At 35.0% G+C, this 22,472-nt stretch overlaps 2 protein-coding genes across 2 annotated transcripts; both read left to right on the top strand.

Moving 5' to 3' along the window:
- Positions 1–5,954: 5,954 nt before the first annotated feature.
- Positions 5,955–12,807, top strand: LOC122069673. Its single transcript, XM_042633737.1, has 4 exons — positions 5,955–5,974; positions 7,560–7,611; positions 11,359–11,690; positions 11,861–12,807. The coding sequence occupies exons 3-4, from the start codon at positions 11,361–11,363 to the stop codon at positions 12,458–12,460; spliced, it is 930 nt and encodes a 309-aa protein (XP_042489671.1). The 5' UTR covers positions 5,955–5,974; positions 7,560–7,611; positions 11,359–11,360; the 3' UTR covers positions 12,461–12,807.
- On the top strand, positions 7,910–9,533 carry LOC122069672 (putative nuclease HARBI1). Its single transcript, XM_042633735.1, has 3 exons — positions 7,910–8,396; positions 8,488–8,713; positions 8,845–9,533. Exons 1-3 carry the CDS (start codon positions 7,929–7,931, stop codon positions 9,324–9,326), a joined length of 1,176 nt encoding a protein of 391 aa, XP_042489669.1. The 5' UTR covers positions 7,910–7,928; the 3' UTR covers positions 9,327–9,533.
- Positions 12,808–22,472: the final 9,665 nt, after the last annotated feature.

The raw sequence follows: 22,472 nt of genomic DNA on the forward strand, positions 1-22,472 counted from the left end.
GTTAACACCAAAACATAGCAAGGAGTGTGGACATGTTTCCTAACAACTATTATATTGTATAAGTGATATAGTATTATAGGTTTATTAGGGGAGTATGAATGACACCTTTATAGGTGTATTTAAAATATGACATATTATTTTAATTATTCATTATTTTATTCTCAAAATTTTATGATATAAGGATATAAAAAGATTTTTAAAAATAATATTTTTTATAAAATATTTAAAAAATAAATTAAAAGTGACATATTATTATAACATCATCAAAATTGGAAAATATAAGATTGAAATTATTTGACACCTTAAAGGAGTTAATAAGAAAATCCCTTTAATATTTAAAAAAAAAAAAAAAGGATTAAAAGTATATACTCCAAAGGTGATATAGTACTATAGGGCTACTAAAGGAGAAGTACAGTCCTAGAGACATAAACAAGAGAAACCTAGGACACATTCGATTGCAAGGGGAATTAAAGGGAAAAACAGTGAAAATTTTCAAACCTAAAAAAGAAGAATTTGTAACCACAATTCCATGTGATTATATAAACTATTTAAATTTGTATCATATTTAATAAGGAAAAAGAACGCTCTCTAGTCACGTGGTCGATGGGTCAGCACAGTGCCAATGAGGGGGTACATATGGCATCAATAAGGTTGGGTTTTTGTATTTTACGAGAGTGGAGACGTGCCACACCCCGTTTATACAGAATCGGACCGATGACCGAGTTAATACCTATTAACCCAAAACCTTCCAGGATCATCTGATACAATAACTGCAATATAGCATACACACTCACACTAAGTAAAGTAAATTCGGTATTTCAGCGGAAGTCTTACATGTACATACCTATAAACATCCCAATACTCTTGATACTCAAATTGTATTACATAACACATATACATGTGGGCTCGTAGACGTGATATATATACAAAAATTACAATTTAAACATCCAGAGCACAAAAGGGGTAACATTATAAAATAATCAAAAAGAAACTTGGATTGGAATCAATGTTGCTATCCCGCAATACAACTCTCGCATGGGCACTTGGTCCAGTGCCCAAGATCTCTAAGGACCCACCAATCCTCAGCTGAAAACTCCACAGTGGGTCCCGACCTAGCTCTTCAGCTGGATAACCTGCAAGATCATCTAACAAGTGATGTACACGTGGAATGCGATCACTAACCTGGTAAGTGAAAAGAAAGACCAAGCAATCATTCGCAATACAAATGCACCTATATGTATACAAGTCCATTTTATTATCTTAATCCACTTAGACAACAATTCTAAGTCACAGGTCATGTGCTACTTGCAACTACAGTGCACGTATGCCCCTGGTACTAGCCGCGAGCCCCATCCCACGATACACTCATAGGGTTATCAGAGAAGGCTAGCTGTGGGTACTGGAAAGTAAAATGGGCATTGCCCTGCATTAAAGTAAAATGTACATTGTTCTGCATTAATTTAAAAGCAGTACGATTGGCCCTCTTGTTATATCACCAAAGTTGTCAGCGTCTTAGTGATAGGTTGGGCGTACTTCTAACCACCACTGTTGATACACAATCTCATGCTCCCCCCCCCCCGTGATATACCCAACACCTAAACCCCTGTTGCATGGGAAGAGTCATAGCACAAGGATATGTCATTTCTAATCACATGCTCCTATATGAGATAGTACGATTGTATAGTACCACCGCGTCCCATTCCACGGGCCACCAATGCATTCATGTCCAAGTTGACTATGGCATATAATCTAGCAATACATCATATTCAACAATTTAAAGTCATCCATCTCATATCTCAAAGTAGGAATAAGCATTTAACAATTAAAGATATTAGCATATCAAATCATAAATGAATTTCATAATGCACACATCAATGCATGCAAATGGCATTCGAGGATGAAAATGCTACACACAATAATGAAATGATGACATGGTTAATCTACGACAACAATAGAATGATACAAAAACATTCAAAAAATAAAGTCAATATCCTCTCCCCACTTACTTAATTGTGTACAATGATCACCCTTGGTACGAGGAAGATCTGACGTGCGATGACGCGAGGTTCTAGTGAAACCTATTATAAAAGAGGTCAAATTTAGTATATTACCACTTTAGGCTTATAACCAATGAGGTATGATGATCTCAACGTGTTTAAAATCATCAAAGGATGTTGCCCAATAAATTTGGGCCCATTCTAAACCCGAAAGGTAGGATTGGTGGGTCAACCAGTGGGCAATGCACCCACCAATCATTGCTCGCCACTCGACCCAGAGGCTCTGCTTGGACTGGTGGGCCAAGTGCCCACCAATCTTGCTTGTCAGTTTAGCCAGCAGATCAACTATGATGGGCGGGCTCTGGATTGGTGGGTCCGGCCATTTTCAGGCACCCACCACTCAGAACAGGGATTTTTTATGTTCTCTTTCATTCCTCATCCCACCTTGAAAAAACCACCACTGGTCAATTCGACTATATTTTTCACAAATCTAAGGTTTTACAACATGATTCCAACATAGATTTAGGGTCAATCTAAGGTCTCAAGCATGGATCTTACCTCTTTACCCAATAACACTTCAAAAAACTCAAATCGTCTCTTTAGCTCAAGAAATCAACAAATGCTTCACAAATCTTACAAATTCTACCTCAAAATCCTTCATAAATAAGATGTATGTCCTTTATTAAACCTTAGATTCACATTACCAATATAGATTAACAAGATTTAAAGGATTCTTATCCAAATCGAAGGGTTTCACTTAGGATTTCTTAGGGGTTCAAGAAATATAGACTTTATTCACCTCAAATCGTAGATCTCGAGATGAGTATCACTAATCTGGCGTTGAAATCGAAATATTCAACCTCGATGACACACAACGAGCATTTTTTTTCCTTTTTTTCCTTCTTCCTTCTTCCCTTCTCCTTCTTTCTTTTTCTCTCTCTTCTTTATTTTATCACCCACCGTGTAAAACAATAAATGAGGGGAAAGAGAGGATAATAAATGTTGTTTATACCTGGGTCAAACTATCTAATGACCAGAGTGGTAGGTCACACTGGTGGCTCTGACCCACCTATGATCACCCTCCAATCGGTCAAAACTTAGCCAATACATTGAGATTTTTGATGGAGCTCGACCCCAACACATATTTCACTCTCGGTAATTGGTTAATGCACACACTTAATATAGAATATGGCCACATACCTTTATTATCCATATATGGCCCGGTGATATGTGCAAGTGCACGACTTGGGCACACGGACTTCAGTAGGCACCGACTCCAACTCATCTGGCGAACCTAAGTTCAGAGTCACTTTTGCCATCATATTCCATAAGGTATTTGCCTCGGCTCGCATGGGTTCAGGTTCTGCAAAACCAAATCGAACCAATGGAGAAATTAGACCTGGTTTAGAGAGTAGGGTATCACAGGACGTTATTTTGCCAATCTTTGTGTCTGGGCATAGGTGTTGCATGACTAGGGAGTTCTTTTTCCTTCACTTTTTTCGTGACTTTTTTTTCTACGTTTAGTGATGATAAAATTTATATGTATTTATCATTTATACCAAAGGGCTTTGGATGCAAAGTAAAGTGAAATTTAGTTACCAAATATAGTCACAGGGGGTAATGAATAAGAACATTTCTTTTTTGAATTTGAAAACTTCACCTCCTCTCTTTTTAATTCCCCATGCAACCAAATGAAGACTTTACTGTCAAATAATTTATAGTTTTACTTTGAGAGAAAGAAAAATCTCTAGTTGTGTGGCCTTGTGCCCAAATACAATGTGCGTGAAATTACCACCACTCCCTACGAAGTAAAAAGTTCCATCGATATCGATGCCCTTTCGCTTGCTCTCATTAGCCCTTGTGCTTATGTAGACCAAGGTCACTCGATCAGGCAACGATCTCTTGCTTTTTACAATAGCAAGAAGTTAAGTATAACTTAGATAAATTATAAAAACATTGTAATCTATTTTAAAATGTCTAGGCCCTTTTGGTATCATTTTTCTTTTTTATTTTTGTTCACAAGAATTGTTTTTGCTGCATTTGGTGTCATTTATGGAGCTTGTTTCTATTTAAAAAAAAAAAACTAATAAAACATAAAAATCAAAAAGAGATCAAGAGTTATTTATGTGTTTAGGCCAAAATTGATTTTCAGTTATTTTTGCGCGGAACTTTAATGTGCACGTGCTTAAAGTCCCAATATGTAGGGGTAAAGTAGTCATTTGCTTTGTAATTAGAAATCTAAGCCCCTTGCCCCCTCTTCTTCGGTCCAAAGTGGAGAAAGAGATTATAAGGAAGATGAGTGAAGGGAATCTCTTCATCCATTTATTCAAAAAACCATTTTGCACGTAGAAATATCAAACTATTGTTCACAAAAAAACCATTTTTGTCAAGTAGTTACCAAAACATTTATATGTTTTGATAAAAAATGGTTTTCATTAATGATTTTTGTTAAATAGATAAAAATCAAAAAGAAAAATAATACCAAAGAGATATAACACTATGCTAAAGATATGGTTGGTCAAATTAAAAACAAGGAAAAAATATTAAAACATCAACTGGGGGCCTTCTCCATGGGATGACGCACGCCAAGAAGGAAGATGAAAGATAGGTGAAATATGGAGTGACATTGAGGAAATAGATGATACTACCAAATCATGACTTTGGAGCACTATACCAATTTTTTTTTTTGCTATTGTTCATTTTTTATGTCAATATTGACAACAAATTGATACTTTTGTTAAGAAATATAACCTACATGACGACAAACCTCAGCATGCTAAACGCTTCTTTTTAACATATATAATTTTCTTTCCATTAAAAAAGAAAAATAAAAAAAAGGGATGTACTTGTACATATTTGAATTAAAAAGAAATGTAATAGGCTGAGAAAATAGAGAAAAATCGAGAAGGCCTCAAGGCCCAATTTCACACATCCACCCAACTTGGGATTTGGCTCCTCTCTATCCAGTTTCATTTTCGGTAAACACGCATAACGGATTTTAGATAGAGAAGAGAGAGAAAAAAAAAAAGATAAATAAATGTGAAATTTTTTTCTCTCTCTTAAATTTTCTTTAAAAAACACACGTAGCATACTATTCCACTTTTATTATTATTATTATTTTTTTTTTATTTATGAAAAACCATACTATTCCACGATGCACCCAATGTAGATTATGGGAAAAAAAAATTCCTTCTTAGCACAATTGTGTTTAGTATAATATTTCATTATTTGTCATTTGACAATACATGAATAGTTGATGTGATACAGAATCTCATACATCTCAATAGTCAAACTTTATTTCCAAGTAAGAAAGGAAAGTTATTCAAATTTTGATTCAAACTTTTAATAAAATTATCAAAATACCATTAAATGGAGATGAATATAAAATACAAAATCACATCTTTTTGTAATTTTAACTATTTCCCCCTTTCGTTTTAAGTTGAAATTATATCAAAGGGATGTTTTGGTGTTCTTCTATCACATGGACAAACCCATGTACTACCAAGCATAGTTTGAGTTATCGATATCGATATTAGAGTTGGATCAACCATTATCTCTTCTTCAGTTCTTCGTCTTAAATGATCTCATTGGCCTTCCTATGTACAAAACAATTTCGTCACATCTCATTGGTATATTCTTCTATGCAGCTTGTCGCTTGATTTATTTATCCTATTAGGCTATGTTTGGTAGCATAGAAAAGAAAAGAAAACCGTATAGATTCTTGTACGGTTTTCTCCCCCATTTTAAATATCGTTGTGCTTGGTTAGCATACAAGCATAAGAAGATTCTTAAATTTGAATTTCAAATTTCTCTTGATTTCTGTGAAATTTTCACTCGCCGCCATTTTTTTTTCTTCCCGTGAGGACGAGATAAGTTGTATAGAGAAGAGAAAACTTTGTATTTTGCTCTTTCTCCAACTCTATCTCCCTCTCCAGGTGAAGAAACTAATCTCCATCGATCAAAAAAAGACATCACAGGTACCTCTCTCACCTCCAACCCTCTCTCTCTCTCTCTCTCTCTCTCTCTCTCACATCTCACACACACAGAGTCTGCGTTCATTACGATAGGTTTAATCTTCTCCTGCAAAATTTGTAATCCCTTTTGAATTAGGAATTCTATACATTTTTTTTCCCCAAAAGTACTGTTGATTCTTGTTAATTCCATGGCCTGAAAATAAGAAACCATTTTTGCAGGAGATGGTACAGAGGGTTTTTTTTTTTTTAAATTCCATGGTCTGAAAAAATGGTTTCTTGTTAATATTGCTATGAAGTAGGACTACAGATTTGTCATCCCTTTGCTTATTTTAGGTTTAATATTTTCTTAAATGTTTAAAATCTGTACCATCCTTTTCATTTTTTAGTGCAAAACTGTGCAAGATTCTTCTCTTTTAGTTTGTATAACATTCAAAAGCCAATTTACCAAAATGTTTGCATTGATGTACTATCCTCTGTCAGTCATAAAAGTATATTTAAAAATGGAGAATTGGGATAGATGTCGTGGGTTTGGTATTCATGTTTAGATTCTCAAAATATTTGAATAACTATCTAGGGTAAGTATCCTAAGGCTGTGATTGGTTTTCAAAAGCTGGAAGATACAACAAATAAGAAAATATAGGAATAATACAACAAAATTGATTTCCCCTATAATGTGTTTGTTTGCGAAAAAATCTGGAAAATAGAGAGATTAAATATGAAGATATACTTTTTTTTTTTTTGTTAATAATTTTTGGGGTAGAGAGAGAACAAGCCGAAGTGGTCTTTTTAGATCTCTCAACCTTGCTATGGCTCCTTAAAGTGGTCATCACAAGCTGGTATTAATTGTGTTTAGAGCTGGTGCTTTCATGTTAGTTACCGTAGAGAGAATAAAGAAGGGGGTGGCAAAGCGATGCTATCGAGAGAGAGAGAGAGAGAGAGAGAGAGAGATGTCTTAGATGGAGCTTTGTTGTTGAAGGGTAGACAAAGGGGAGGAAAATCTAGACAATGAAGCAACAAAGCTTGTTGTGAAAAGCTCTTTTATAGATCCTCATGTCTTTTTATTATTTTATTTATTTATTTATTTATTGTTTAGGGGTTTCTTTTGACTGCTAAGTTCATCCTTGGGTTAGAGTTGGTTATTTTCATTTATTTTTCATGATTGTGTAGACACATGCATAATGTCTTGGCTGTAGTATGCAGGGTTGGTATTCCTTTAGAAGATACAAAATCTGTTTGGATGATCGTTTGAGTTGGTTGTCACCCAGTGGCCCTTTTCATTAGAGAATGACAATTAAAATTTTGTACTTATCCAAAATTTCATCACAATATTCAGGCCTATATCCATTCCTCACAATTAAAGCAAAACCCCAGTACAATTGATATTTCCCTTCAAAAGTACCCATTGATGATGGAAATCTAACAAAATGAAAATGATCCATTTTGAGCACGCACTTGAATCGTTGCTTCTGAAAGATCATTTGCCTCAAGAAAGTGGAATAACGATGGTCTTTATTATTCTTTTTAGAATTGTTTAGACTATTTTTAATGCATTATCTAAACTATGATCTTACTTTAATAATTATTGGAGGTTGCACCTTACGAAAGACTTGTGTGAAGCAAAGGCATTTTACTTCTTGAAGGTAAGTAAAAGAACTCTCGTCATAGTTGATGATTTGATTCTTTCACTTCTATTATTGGCATCTCGTGTTTCATTTCGAAATGATAAAACCTAATAGAATTCTGTTTATATGAATAAGAATTTAAGTTGTGGCCCTTAATAGGACATAAGCTTACGACATTTATATTCCTTGTTCAAGTAAATCTGAATCTAATTATTAAATGATAAATTTGTTTGTAAATTAATTTATTCTTCCTATTATGTCTGCTCACATGTTACTGAAATCAAAATATTATATATAATGTACAGATGAATCATCAAAAAAAAACTGTTGAATGGATGATGGCATGTGCATTGGCAGCTACCATGACTATTATTGCTGAACTTGCTACCATGGGTCCCCATTTTGAGAAATACTATGAAAAAGAACCCCTTAGGAATTTGTATTTGAAAGTCAGAAACTTTAAGGATAATGTGATAGTAGGCCAAAGTTGTATAGACATGCTTCGAATGACAGATAATTGCTTTCATCGGTTCGTTCATATTTTTAGAGGAACTGGTAGATTAAATGACACCAAGCATTGCAACGTAGAAGAACAAATAGCTATGTTCTTGCACATTTTGGGACACAATGAGAGAAACCGAGCCATTGTGCACACCTATGAGCGATCCGGTGAGACTGTAAGTCGGTATTTTCAATTAGTGCTCGATGAACTTCTTGACATGCAAGATCTTTTTATTCGTCCAGCAAAGAATGAAACACCAATCTATATTACAAGCAACAACAAATGGATGCCTTACTTCAAGGTAAATTGTGCTTCCACTGAAATAAGTGAATAGGGTAATATTTCCCACATAATATTTTCGTACAAATAAAAACAAATTTATTTCCATGTAGGATTGTATTGGAGCTATTGATGGAACTCATATCCCAGTATCAGTTGCCCCTACATATGAGGGTAGGTTTAGGGGACGAAAGCAATGGCCATCGCAAAATGTATTGGCTGCATGTGATTTTGATTTGCGATTCACATTTGTACTACCTGGATGGGAGGGTTCTGCTTCAGATTCTAGAGTATTAGCATCAGCTATTTCTATGGAGCATGGGATTGTTTGCCTTGCAGGTAGATTTCCAAATCTTGTGTAATTACTGTTCAAACATAAAAACCAAAAAAAAAAAACTCAATACACTACATATGTCATGAAAATTGCATCCACAACTCTACTTTTGCATTTTTTTTAAAAATTCTTGTAGGGAGATATTATCTTGCAGATGCTGGTTTTCCTCTTCTTAAGCATTTCATTACTCCATATCGTGGGTTACGATATCATCTAAATGATATTAGAGATCGAGTACCTAATTCACCAAAAGAGTTATTCAATCAAAGGCACTCATCATTACGGAATGTCATTGAACGGACATTTGGTGTTCTAAAGAAGCGTTTTGGCATATTATGCGCAAGGCCAACATACTCATATGAGAGGCAGATTGACATTGTTTTGGCTTGTTGTATGGTGCATAATCACATTAGGAGAGTGATGCCAGATGATAATCTATTGGATGAAGTGGATGCTGATTTGAGTAGGGAAACTATTGAAGATGATGATCCTATTGACACACCATCTAGCAGAGCAGAAGAGGGTCGTGAGGGCAAAAGGATAAGAAATGAAATTACATACCTCTTGTGGAATGACTATCAACTTCAACATCGTCGTCGATATATCTTTATGATGTGATATAGTTGTCGTGAAGACGAACTCTGTTTTTGTTATGAATAGTTTTTTTTATTTTTTTTTTATTTTTTATTTTGCCGTGTAGGCACGATACATACCGATACGCTACATAGAATTTTAGGCCCCCTTTTGCGTATCGCCGTATCGTACGTATCGTATCGTGCCGTATCGTATCGGTACCGATACGTACGATACTTTGCGATACGAACTTTTAAAAATCTGGAAATTCCCGAGAGTATCAGTACGTATCGGTATGTATCGACAGTATCGTGCAGTATCGAGCCGTATCGTACTGTATCGGTACCGTATCGGTATGTATCGACTGAAAATATGAAAATTCCCGTGAATGTGCCTTTTGTTGTTTGAAACAAACACTTCAAACTCTCACCAATAATTTTCTATATTTCTCTTCTTTCTTCCCCTTTGATTCAACACCTTTTTTGAGACTCAAATGGTAGATTGAAAGAAACATTGTCGAAGTGAATGGTTCAAAGAATGAGAAAAACATAGTCCAAGAAGAACCTTGAACTTGAAAGTTGAAAATTTTGAATAGTAAGTTCTTGAATCTTTACTCACTTTTTTCAACTTTAACCTTAGATTTTCAAGTTTTTTTACAAATCTAAGGTTCATCATAGGGGTGTCAACCGGTCGGGTCAGTTCGGTTTCGGTCGGGCTTAATCGGGCTTGAAGACTTTCAAAGGCTACACCGTGTCCGCCCATTTAACTAATCGGGCTTAGTTATTGAGGGCATGGTACACTTTATATTCGGTCGATCGGCCTCGGGCTATAATTGGGCCACCTTAATCGGGCTTTAGTCGGGCCTTAATTGGGCTACGGACATGTTTAATGTTAAACGGGTTTTAACCGATTTTTAAACGGGCCCTCTTTAAAATGTGCTCTTATATTTCGGCCCACTCATGCAAGCCCAAAAAAATGACAATAAATTAATAAATGATACCAAATATAACCATTATTTAAAATGTGAACATGTTTTTACTTTTTAGTTTTTACTTTCTAATTTGGGGGGTAAAATAGGTATTCTACAATCATTAAAGGGTCGGGCTAGGCCAGTGCACAATAGGCCGGTCTCGATCGGGTGTTAAACGGTCGGTCTCGATCGGGCGCCCGACGGTCCAAGTGGCAAAACCAAGACCGACCGTTTATAAACGGGCCGGGCTCAAGCCCGACACGTTTAATAAATGGTCCGGGCTCAAGCCCGACACGTTTAATAGACGGTCCGGGCCGGGCCGGTCTATAAACGGTCGGTCCCGATCGGTTTAGTCAGTTCGGGCCACGAATTGACACCCCTAGTTCATCATACTTAGAATCACATTTTGTGCATCATTATTACATGAAATCATTGGATTTATAAGGATTTACAAACTTTTTTCAAGAGAAAATGAGGGTTTCAATTTATTTCAAATTTCTTAGATCTACTCATGCTCAATGATTAAAAATGTTTAGATTTTTTATATGTTATGTAAAAACAAGTGTTCTACAACTTCCATGGAAAATTTTGATTTTTCTCAAAAAAATATATTTGTCTATCAATATGATACCCTCATCATTTTGAACATTTTCAACTCAATATATTTGTCTATCAATACGATACCCTCTACTTAAGTATTTATGCATTCTACATGTTATATATAACTTTTTTTAACTGTTTTTTTTATGCAAAAGTGTATAAAAATGTGTTCCCTATCCATTTATATGCGTATCTTTAGCGTATCTTAGCGTATCTCCGATACGATACGATACCCTCCGATACGTATCTTAATTTTGACCGACCGATACGGCGACCGATACCGATACTTTAATCCTTGGTTGTGAACATGGAATCTATTTGCTTATGATTGTAATTGTAAGGGCTTGATTTAAAAAGTGTGGGAGGTTTTTGTGTTTAAATATTCCATTGCAACTTCTATGATATGAATGATTTATTTAATAATGATTGTTATTTTTGAAATTTTAATGAATAGTATGATATATCAAATTTTGGTGTGTAATTATAACTTTTAATGTTTTATACCAGGGATGGCTGATTTTGATGATCCAAAGGAAGGGAAGAATGTGCACTGGTCACCAGCTATGGACCGTTGTTTGATTGAAACATTACTTCAACAAGTTCAAGAGGGGAATAGATGCCCCAATGGATTTAAACCCGCTGCATACACTGCGGCTGTGAATGCATTGAACCAACAATTCTCTTCCCGTCTTATGCGCCAACATATCATCAATCGCCTCAAAACTCTGAAGACCACGCACAGAAAAGTAATAGAGTTAATTGGTCGAAGTGGAATTGGATGGAATGATCAAGCCAAGATGTTGGATGTCAGTGAAGAGCAGTGGAAAGACTTTATATTGGTAATGGTCAAAATTTTTACACATAATTCGTTTTTATTCCCCACCCACGTATCATTGGTATAATATATTTATTTATGTCATTATAATATTTTAAATAAATATTTTATTGTTTTCCTCATTTCAACGTCATGCATTATTATGGCTAAATGTATTAAAATTTTCATCTTTAGAGAAATCCAGACATGGACAAGAGGCTTAACAAGAAGAGATTTGAGTTGTTTGACGAGATGTGTGAGGTATTTGGATCAGATCATGCAACTGGAGAATGGGCGAGATCAAGGAGACGCTCAAGGGGTACTTCTGAGGAGAGAGTACTTGTGGATGATCTCAATTCACCTCCAAACACTGACTTGTTTGGGGAGGGGGATTATATGATGGAAGACGTTCCAAGTAATGGGAGAGGATCACAACCTACATTGAATCACACAGGAAATTCTCAATCAAACAATGGAGGAGCGAGTTCAACTTCAACATCATCTGATCGACCTACAAATGAGAAGAAAAGGAAGAGGGTTGGAAGCGTATTTGTTCAAGAAATTAGAAATATGGGACAAGATGTTAGAGAGATGGCTCAAGCGTTGAAGTGTGCTGCACTTGCATTCCAGCAAACCGCTGCTAATACAGTTGTGGATCCATCAGTTGTATTAGCTTCTATTCAACAGGTGGAGGGCTTATCTAAAGAAGAAATAACTATGGCATTTGATTATCTCTCTGAAAACGAGAAGAAAGCTAAGGCATTTCTTGCTCTACCTCCTAGGATGAGATTGTGATATCTAATGCGTCATCTAGGACATATGTAAATAGATGGACAAATCTTTTGGGTGGGAAATATAACTTTTGATATATGGACAGGGTTGTGGTGGAAAATTTACTTTTTGATGTCAAGTTGTGTTAGGACACGATTGACTACAAGTAGTTTGTAAGTATCTTTACTGTTTCTTCCCTTTGTTTCTCTACTTCATCATGTTTTGTTTGTTTTGTAAGGGGAAGAGATTGCGTATTTTGTAAGTATCATGTCCAGTTCATGCATCATTTTGTAAATAGATTTTGGAAGACTTATTTCTACTTGAATGGTATAATCTTCATTTCCCCTGTTTTTCTTATTAGGGATGTGTAAGCCTCTGAGTCATACATTTGTGGTTTCTAACATGTGGACTACTATGGTCTTCCCAAATGATGTTGCAATGCATCAATCATTGCACTTTCTCTCTTTTCTGCACAAAATGATATAGAACAAAAAGTGTTAAAGGTAAATGACACTTAATTTTTAAGGTATAGGATCATCTTTATATGAAATAAAGTTACTATGGATAGTGGGAAGATTTCTACAAACTTGATGGAGCAAGAATTAATAAAAGTAGGGACTTCAATTATATATTCATATCAAATGCACTGAGGATTAGGATCGAAGAGTCTTAGTGAAATGTGCTATTTTCAGAAACTATTAATCAAGATCGACTAAAGAAGTCCTTTCTATAAAAATTGAAATGGGAGAGAACTGAAGAGAAAATAAGAGAGTAACAAAAGAGTACTAAATGCAACCATTAAGAGGTCATTGGATAATATAGAATCTCTAAATGATGAATAACAGGGCAGGCTCACTGGGAAGAGTTACTGGAATTCAATGGATCTAAAAGGGATAAATATGGGATTCAGATTCAAGTAAGGTAAAATGATGCTTTTTTTTGAGTCCCAAGTTGAAGTTCAAGTTGGAAAATACAGTAGTAGTTCAATCCTTAAATTTTATCTGCTGGTGGTGGTGATGGTGGTTATGATGCTGCAAATTTGCAACTCAGCCATACTAATAAAAATTGTTGCTTTTAACTATAGCTGGTAACAAGATGGAAGAGAAGGTTGGATGGAATTGTTTCCCATGGCATTTAAAAACAAGGTTACACATACAAGAGTTCATTTTTCTTGACAAGTACTCTTTCATTAATATAAGCAACAATTAGACTGTTCATTTAGATATAAAGAGTCTCACTTCTCTTTGGGTATGGATTCATTTAATTGGCTGTTCCTTGATCTATATGAGCTGAAGAACATCAAAGGGGTACAGGCAAATGGCTAATGAAAATCATATCATGCTAATGGGTCCAACTGAGATCGGGCCTGTGGATGATTTATTTTGATCCATTGACCTTGGGACAGCAAGAGTGAGCTCTAGTTCAGGTGACACCTTTGGAGCCATACATTCTTTGTCTTGGAAGATCTCATCTCAGATTCTTCATATCCCCAAACAGGAACCACTGGGTGAAGGTATGAAGGCGATTTGGGGCATTTCATGTCTTGGCAGTGGCTATCTAAATTGGCACCTTTTCCTACCAAATTAAGGTCTATCAGGGACAGAGCGTCTCTATGAACTTCATGCTGAGCAGTCACTCTAGTGAGAGATGGGGCTGTAATGGGCAATAAACCACATGAAATGGAGCCTTTATTATCCTTAGAACTGGTACTGTGAACATGAATATCTACTGGGTTTTTGCTCCCAACCTGTCAGAATTAAGGAAAAGGAAAAAAGAAAAAAGAAGTTGAGTTGATCAGAGCTTCAAACAGTTTAGAGACTTGGAATGGTTATATATACCATGTCAAAGAGGCTAGACCGACGCTTCTTCTTGTTGAGGCTACTCTGTCTAAGGAAATATTTTTGTGCATGGCTGGCAACTTGGGTTGGAGTCCTGGTAGTGACGAAATTCCTTGAGATGCCTCTCCAGTCACCCTTGCCAAGCTTCTCTAGCCCTGCAAGGAATGTCCTGTGCTCCTCCTCTGTCCATGGAACTCCTAACCACCCACCCACCAAAAAAAAAAAAAAAACACCCATCAGAGACCAAGAACTGTTCAGGAACTAGAATTTAAAATAAAAAAGGGCAATTAATCATAATAAAATATTAGCAGAATTTTTGTTGAAGTTGTATCTAGCTTGCACCCATGAATCAAAACTTCCCTTAAATTTCCAATCTAATGGGTTTTCTGTTTTGTTTTCATAGTTGTTTACTGTAGAAGGCACCACATTTGGCTATTATTGGAGTATTTATTATGTTTTTAAGAAAATGCATATGGAAAACCTGAAGAGACAACATCCATGATTGCCTCCTAACATTGATCCAACTTTATTCAAATGACCAGTCCAACAGAAGCTAATACAGTGAAAGGTTTTATTGGATGCCTTTGCCCCGCATTGGCGTCTACTTGCAATTGTTTTGCTTACTACTGGTAGTTCTAAGATTGATGAGATCAGTATAATAGTAAATTTTTTCTATTGTGCTTGTGTATTTCCATTCATTTAATTGATTCTATGTTTCTAGTTGTTGGGTTCTTTCCAGATGTATTTAGATAAAAACTGTTGAGAGTTATGGAATTATAATAAGTTTTATTTCAGTTTGGAAGAGTGGGCAAATTAAATTGGAAGAAATTTAATTGCAACTTGAGTTCATTGACTGGGCTTGTTGGGCCATGTGCAATGAAGAACAATGCTGTACAAAGTATACTAGCACTTGCAATTGAATTACTTGGACAAAGTATACCCAGAAGATGCTTCTTTTTTCATCTTCTTCCACTCCATGTGCAGTATGGATCCTAACTCTGGAGTATTTGAGCAATAAAATGAGAGTGTTATAGTGTAGTGTGACCAATACATGCCCTAGGACTGTTTGGAATATATCATATGAACCTCTCCCTGATTTTCCCGTTTTGGCTGCTGCTGGTCCTTCCTAAACAGTTAGCAGCCACTTCTGATTCCCTCAGTCCTTCACAAGCTCTGTCCAGTTTTTCCCAGTCTCATGCTAGCACCTTTTTTGATAAATTCAATTACACATGCATATCATACTTGAAACTGTTGAGAAGCTTCACAATTGATGCTAACTTGAGGACTGTTTTGGACCTTTCCTCCTTGGGCTCAGCCTAGCCCTTTGGACAACATGATAGTCTCACTTCCCTTTGGTGTTCCTGATAAAGATTTCCTGGCTGAATCATCAAGGAAAGCAACAACTTTGAGTCAACAGGGAGATAACATTTCTGATGATATATTTGAGTCAGTTTTAGAAATTCCCTTCCCTAGAGAGTCACACCCACAACATGAGAATAGTGCTCAAAATTTAAACACTTCAGGTGAGGTCATGGGAAACTTCCATATGCATTGAATGAAAGAAAAATGATCAATCTTGTGAAAATCCTAACAGTGAAAAAAGATCTGGCAGTGTTTTTGATGTGGGTCTTGGAGTTAATCAGAAGGACAGAGATCAATGCCCTGCACATCGGACATTCGGTTAGTCTCAAGTTCTGATATCAGGTTCTCTTCTAAATCTGGTTTTTTTTTTTCACATGATTCTAGTTTTCTAATGAGCTTTTGAACCTAAATCCAAAAATATGAATTGAAACTCATCCAATATCATGCATAGCTATTTGAATTTTATTTTCTTTTCTTGTTATGTCAACCAATCACCAAGATTTCTTTTCTTGTCAATCAAACACCTATGAAATCTTTATTTTTTCTTTTCTTTTCTTTTCTTCTCTTTTCTTCTCTTTTCTTTTATTTTTTAGATTCTTTTTTCTTTTCTTTTCTTTTCCATGCTACCAAACATAGCCTTAGTGATGAGGACATGTTATTAAACCCATTTTCACCCCCAAAAAAACATGTTTGGTCACTTGACCGGAAAAAAAAAAAAAAAATCTGAGAAGCTTACTTTGAGAATTTAAAAAAAAAAATTTATAGAAAAAAGAAAATTAAATCCATTTGACAGATAAGAAATAAGTTACATCATTATAAGAGTTTAGGTTAGTAAAAAAGAATCATTTCTCGATCACCCAAAAAATAATATCTTATAGTAGAAGTACTATATCATTGCTAGGTTAATTTATAACAAAAAATATGTTCGAGAATTTGGTTGGATTTGATAATTTACCCTATCTGTGATGGGTTTCTCAAACCCATATAACGGAATGCTAATTTGTTAGATTAAAAATTCAGAAAAAGTCTTATGAAATTACAAAAATGTGTTACTTTAAAGGCATATTGACTGAGCCTGGGCTAATATGAAACCTTTGTATTAGGCCTTGATTCCATTCTTGTGATCGCCTCTCCAGGATGCTATGCTCTAACCGAATCTTTTGATTCCCCTCCCACATAGCTATCTATTGTCCATGGTAATCTCATATAGTTAGTTGGAGAAGTTGATTTATTTACCTTATTTATGATGAGAACATTTTTTTCCCCCTGTTTTGGCTGAGACTTTATGATGTGGACATATTACCAAATTCAGTTATGATCAAATGCCAATTTGTAAGTTTGGATAGCCTTTGGAAAGCACAAAGAGCACTGTGTTTTGTTTTTCACTTCCCTTTAATTTTAAGGGTGAAAGAACTTCATCAATCTAGCACAATGTATGAATGTTTTTTAACCTAAGAGGGTAGTGCAGTTGGTGAGCAATGAACTTGGTACAAGCCGTACACTCAGATATCCTAAGTTCGACTTCCACTAGGTACACATTGGGCCACTCACACGGGGTATTTTGTGTTTTTCACTGCTTTCAGTGAAATTTGAATGGTTCTCATTCAATTTCGGTATAACTCGATCCATGCGGTTTTGAGATCAATATGGACCCGTGAGATTAGTCAGACCAAAGATGTGGATACCCGTCGTTAGCAAAAAGAAAAAAATGAATATTTCTTACATTAGATTGAGAAGGTTCTTTTTCTCGAATTTTGGTTTAGGTTCATATGTCAATGGAGAAGAAAACTTGATTCAAGTGATAATGGAAACAATGAGGAAAAGGGTTGACTTTAGATTGGAACAAATTGAACTCTGACTTTTAGCAGAGTGGATTGGAACTAATAGGATTTTTATGTGGGCTTAACTGATACCGATTGATCCATTGGGCCCAAACAGTAATAGACCCATTTTGATTAGGAAACTCCTAACCCAATTCATTGTGAAAATGAATTAAGGTTTTAGAGTTTCTATTATAAATAGAAGCTAAAGGTCCATGCAGCCGTCACTTTAACACCTTCATGGTTTAAGAAGCATGGACTCCTCCACAAGAATAGTGCATGTGAGAGTATTCCAAGGGTGAAAGGCTGCAGAAGATCTTAGCGGCTGTGACTCAATTGTGTAGTTCTTTGTTACAATATTCATGGGACTAATCTTCAAGCACATGAGAGAGAGTTACGTGATCAATACTTATGGAACTTCTAAACTTACACACATATAGTCTTCTACTTGATTATCATGTATGGGGTAAATCTATATGTTTGTGTGTTCTTGGTTTATGGATTACACCCATGGTTAATCTTTTATGATTTGTTTATGATTCTTGTATTCTAACATCAATAGGGTTATTCATATGATTCTATAATAAAGAATCCCCAACAATTGGTATCAGAGCCAACTCTTATGGTGTTAAAATCAAGAAAAATCAAAGAAAAAAAATTTTGATTTTATATAAGGTTTGGGTCCCAAATCATGGAAATCATAATTTTACCATCACTTAAAAGTCCCGGATCGAAAAACTTTCTTCACAAAAATTGTAGAGGATGAGAAAACGGTCGCGGTGGTATGCCGCACGTTGTTGAAAACCTTCGAACGCGCTGGCACATGCTGTCAAAAATCGACTACTGAAAGGAGAGAGATTTTTTTTTAATTAAAAAAAAAAACTACGGTTAAGAGTCATCGTCGGGTCAACTCGGTAGGGTTTCTGAGTTAACCCGGAGGTGCAATGGGTCAACCCTTGGCCAACCCTGTTTGACTCGATCAAAGGTTGATCGGGTTATTGACCACCCGACCCGAAAACCCCGGGTTTGACCCGGATTCCCAACTCGAAGACCTAAATTTTGACCCAAAACTAATATGTCTGAATCGGATCAGACCGCTTGGCCGAATCAGTTGGTTTGGTCAAACCAGATTGATTTTGATATATTTTTTTCTGCAACTTCAAAATGGCTCGTACAGGTAAACGGTGAAGAATTTTTCACCCTGATTTTTTATGTTAAGTTCAATTTTTCGTACTCTTTGTTTTGATATATTATGAGCCTAGTTTTGATCAATTTTTATAGTCTATTTTGTATAAGTTATAAGTATGAGTGTTTTATGATACTTTATGATTTTCCTATTAATTAGAAGAAATAAAAAAAATTAACTCATACATTACTTGTATATCAGAATATGAACTTGTTTATTATTGGTAATGATAGTTAATGCTTTTTTTATGAATATTTTTTTATTTATGCTTAAACAATTCTACTTCTAACTATCGGAATGAATTTGTAGACTATTGCAGTAAGATTGGATGAAATCCACCAAAGTGGTAAAGTTTAACCTTATTGTAATAGAATACAAATCAAATGTCTTCTTTGTTTGAAAAGACAAAGAATAATGGTTGATAGCAAGGTTGTTAATGTTCACCCAAATGTGACATTATCAGAGAGAAGTTAAAGTTAAAGCAAGTGAAAAACAGAATAGGGATTTCTCAACTTAGAAGATGATGTTCATCCAAAGATGGCGGTGTTTTTTCGAAAGTTAGAAGAAGTCTCACAGTAATAGTAAAAACTTGAGTGGATCAGTATGTTTCAGACCCAAAGGTCAGGAATGTAGTTCCGATTGACACTCTTGAAGTAATTGATAATTGAGCATTGTAATGTTTATTTTGTTAATAGTTGCATGCTTGTTCTTTTACATGTAAATTGATATTTAGTTCATGTTTAAATAACCCACAAATTTAAGCTATTAAATGTAATTGCAAGCTATTACAGTGGAATTGATGGAACTCACTAAAGTGGTAAAATCTAAGATTACTACAATAGGTTTACAACTCAAAGGTTTTGTTTTATTTTCAAAGACAGAGAAAATTATTGGTAGGAATTAGGTAACACTTGCCCAAAGGCGACATTATCAAAGATAAACATAAATGCAAGTGTACTCTAGGCAGACCTTAACGTAGAAGTTGTTATTCATCCAAAAGTGGCAGTAATTTTTGAAGTTGAAGAGCTCCCACGGTTATTGTAGTTTTTGAATGGACTAGTGCATTCTAGACCCAAAGGTTGAGAATGTAGTTCGGTTGACACTCTGGTTATGTTTAATAATTAGTGATGTAATATTGGTTTTAATTTTATTGATGTTACATGCATTAATTAAATATTGAATGGATGATTCTTCCTTGAGTTGAACCATTAAACTGAATGTCTTTAAAAGTGGCTTGAGAACACGGAGGTCTACATATGCCTCAAAGACCTATTTTTCTATACTAGGAAAACCAAATCAATAGTTTGGTATTATGCTTTTAAAAGAAAGATTTTTATCCTAAAAGGTATTGGACAGTTGATCAATGGCAATAGGGTGGATGAGAGTTTCATGACTATAACCATAGGTTATAGGTTTATTTAATGTGTTATTTTTGTATTCCGATTAGATTAATTCGGATTGGTTGGGTTGGATTAGTATCGATTTTGATCAATCCAATACCAAGTTTTCAAACACTGCTATTGTTCTTTGAAAACCTATTTATGAACATTAATTGATAAATGTTTGATTTTCTTTTATTTTTGGGCTTATGTGAACAAGTTTATATGTATGTCACATTTAACGAATTGTGTTCTCCAATAAATGGATTAATTTATAACTGATCGGACCAAGTGGAAGGATAGAAGTATGGATCTTAAGTTGTTTTATGTGGCTCAACCAGTGAGAGGATAAATTCGGTATACTAGGTTGCTAGTGGGAGGATGTTACTAGTAGCAGGTCAGAATACTAGGTTGCTAGTGGGAGAATAAATTTAGTATACTATATTGTTTTTCATGTAAAAGAACTATTTTGAGTTTTGCATTGTTTATTATTATCATGATATTGAAGAATTATTTATGGCTGAAATACATAGTAAATTTATATTCATGCCATTTTGTACTTGTATGTTTTGTTTGAAACACCCTATGATGGATAAATATGTTAGAATTAAACTGGGTGAGAGCTTCCACACATTTTATGCTGCACAGTATATTTATAGGAAGCTATGAAAGGATTGGGTGGAATCCAGCAAAGTGGCACATCCTATTCTTTCATAGTTTTTTCAAGCGTAGCAAAGTTGGTGACATTTGCCCAAAGGTGATGTCATCAAAGTTAAAGAAAATACATGTATGGAAAGGATTATAACTTAAAGGTTTCTAAGCCCATATGTGATAAAAGTAATTATATTTTCACGGTGAATTTGGTTTTATAAGAGGATCAACGCATTCTTAGCCTAAAGGATAGGAATGTAGTTACGATTGCGAATCTTATGTGTTTTATCTGCTAGATGTACATTTATTGTGTAGTTTATTTGTTAGATGTACATAGTAAATTTTCTAGCCCTGTTATTTGGAGTGTATGTTTCATACCTGAGATTTATAGGGTTACTTGATCTGATTTTAGCTCTCAGGGAACCCAAATAGGTATTGTTGTTGATCAAAGCACGGAAATAAGAACAATTTTGTTATCCTATTAAGTTTATAATGACTTTGGAGTAATTGTGAATTGATTTTATCTTAAATTTTATTCTTTGAATTATTTATGTACATTTATACTTCATTTGTTTGTGTTGTCCCTGATTGTGTAAGAAACACATTAAAGCATACACTTCTGTATATATATTCATTTATAATGTGAAAAATATGATAGGAATGAGTAAAATCCATTAAAGTGGTACATTCAATTCAATTGTGTATTTCCTAAGGTAAATGTGACATTTGCCCAAAGGTGATGTCATCAAAGTTTATCGACAAAGTGCTCAAGAGCCATATTTTATGACATTGGTGTTATTAAGGTTTTTGATATGCTTGATTAGTGGGAGTTTTATGACTGCTGATGTGCCAATAAACTTTTCCCTCCCCATTCACTTCCAAAATCCTACCAAATTGCTAGGATTTCATGTAAAAGTTGTTTTGTGTCTATATATTTCTCCCATCCTCCTATTTCCTCTCTTTCCTATAGAATTCCACCTCACTACCATTTCTTTTCTTTCTCATAGAGGTGGACTCCACTAAAAATTATGTAATTCTTTATTTCATTCACTCACTTTCCTTGTCAACCTAGCTCACGACATGTGAGACCCACCCTCACAAGTTTCCTACTCTTTTTTATCTGTCAAACAAACGGGGCCTAAGTAAATCTAAAGAAAAACATTATTCATCTAGGCAAACTTAGTGATGGATTGATAAGGTTCAAGCAACTATTAAGCCTAAGAAAACTAATTTTAAGACATGGCAAAGGACAAAAGATGTAGAGAATTTTAAAATGTATAAATTTGTCAAAAATGAAGCTAAGAATATTATGAGAAAAATAAAGATAAAGATAAAGAAACTTGAGAATATTAATTTTTAACGATTTGAGCATAAAGGAATTGATAAGAACTATCTAAAATATCGCCAAAATGAAAGGAAAAGATGAGTAGAGATTTTGACTATCTACTCTTTTTTTTTTGGATAGATAATAAATTTTTTAGAAAGAGAAAATAATTACAAACTAAAGGAGGGCAGCCCCTCCACCCAAACAAGAGCAAGACCGAGGAGGGAGAAGCGCCAACAGCTAATCAAGACAAAGAGCTTCCTCACAACCCGGTGAAGCACTAATAAACCTAACACAAAAGCAAACATCACAAAAACCAACGGAGAAAGCTTACACAAAGCATCATCTTAGAGTCCAAATGAGAGACAACCCACTTTTCCATAAAGAACAAATTATGGGTGTTCTTTTCTCTTTAATAGTCACTCCACAATATGGGTCATAAACTGATATCTCTAACAATGCTAGGGGGTTCAAAA

The sequence above is a fragment of the Macadamia integrifolia genome, unplaced genomic scaffold, assembly GCF_013358625.1.
Source record: "Macadamia integrifolia cultivar HAES 741 unplaced genomic scaffold, SCU_Mint_v3 scaffold69, whole genome shotgun sequence".
Classification (NCBI taxonomy): Eukaryota; Viridiplantae; Streptophyta; class Magnoliopsida; order Proteales; family Proteaceae; genus Macadamia; species Macadamia integrifolia.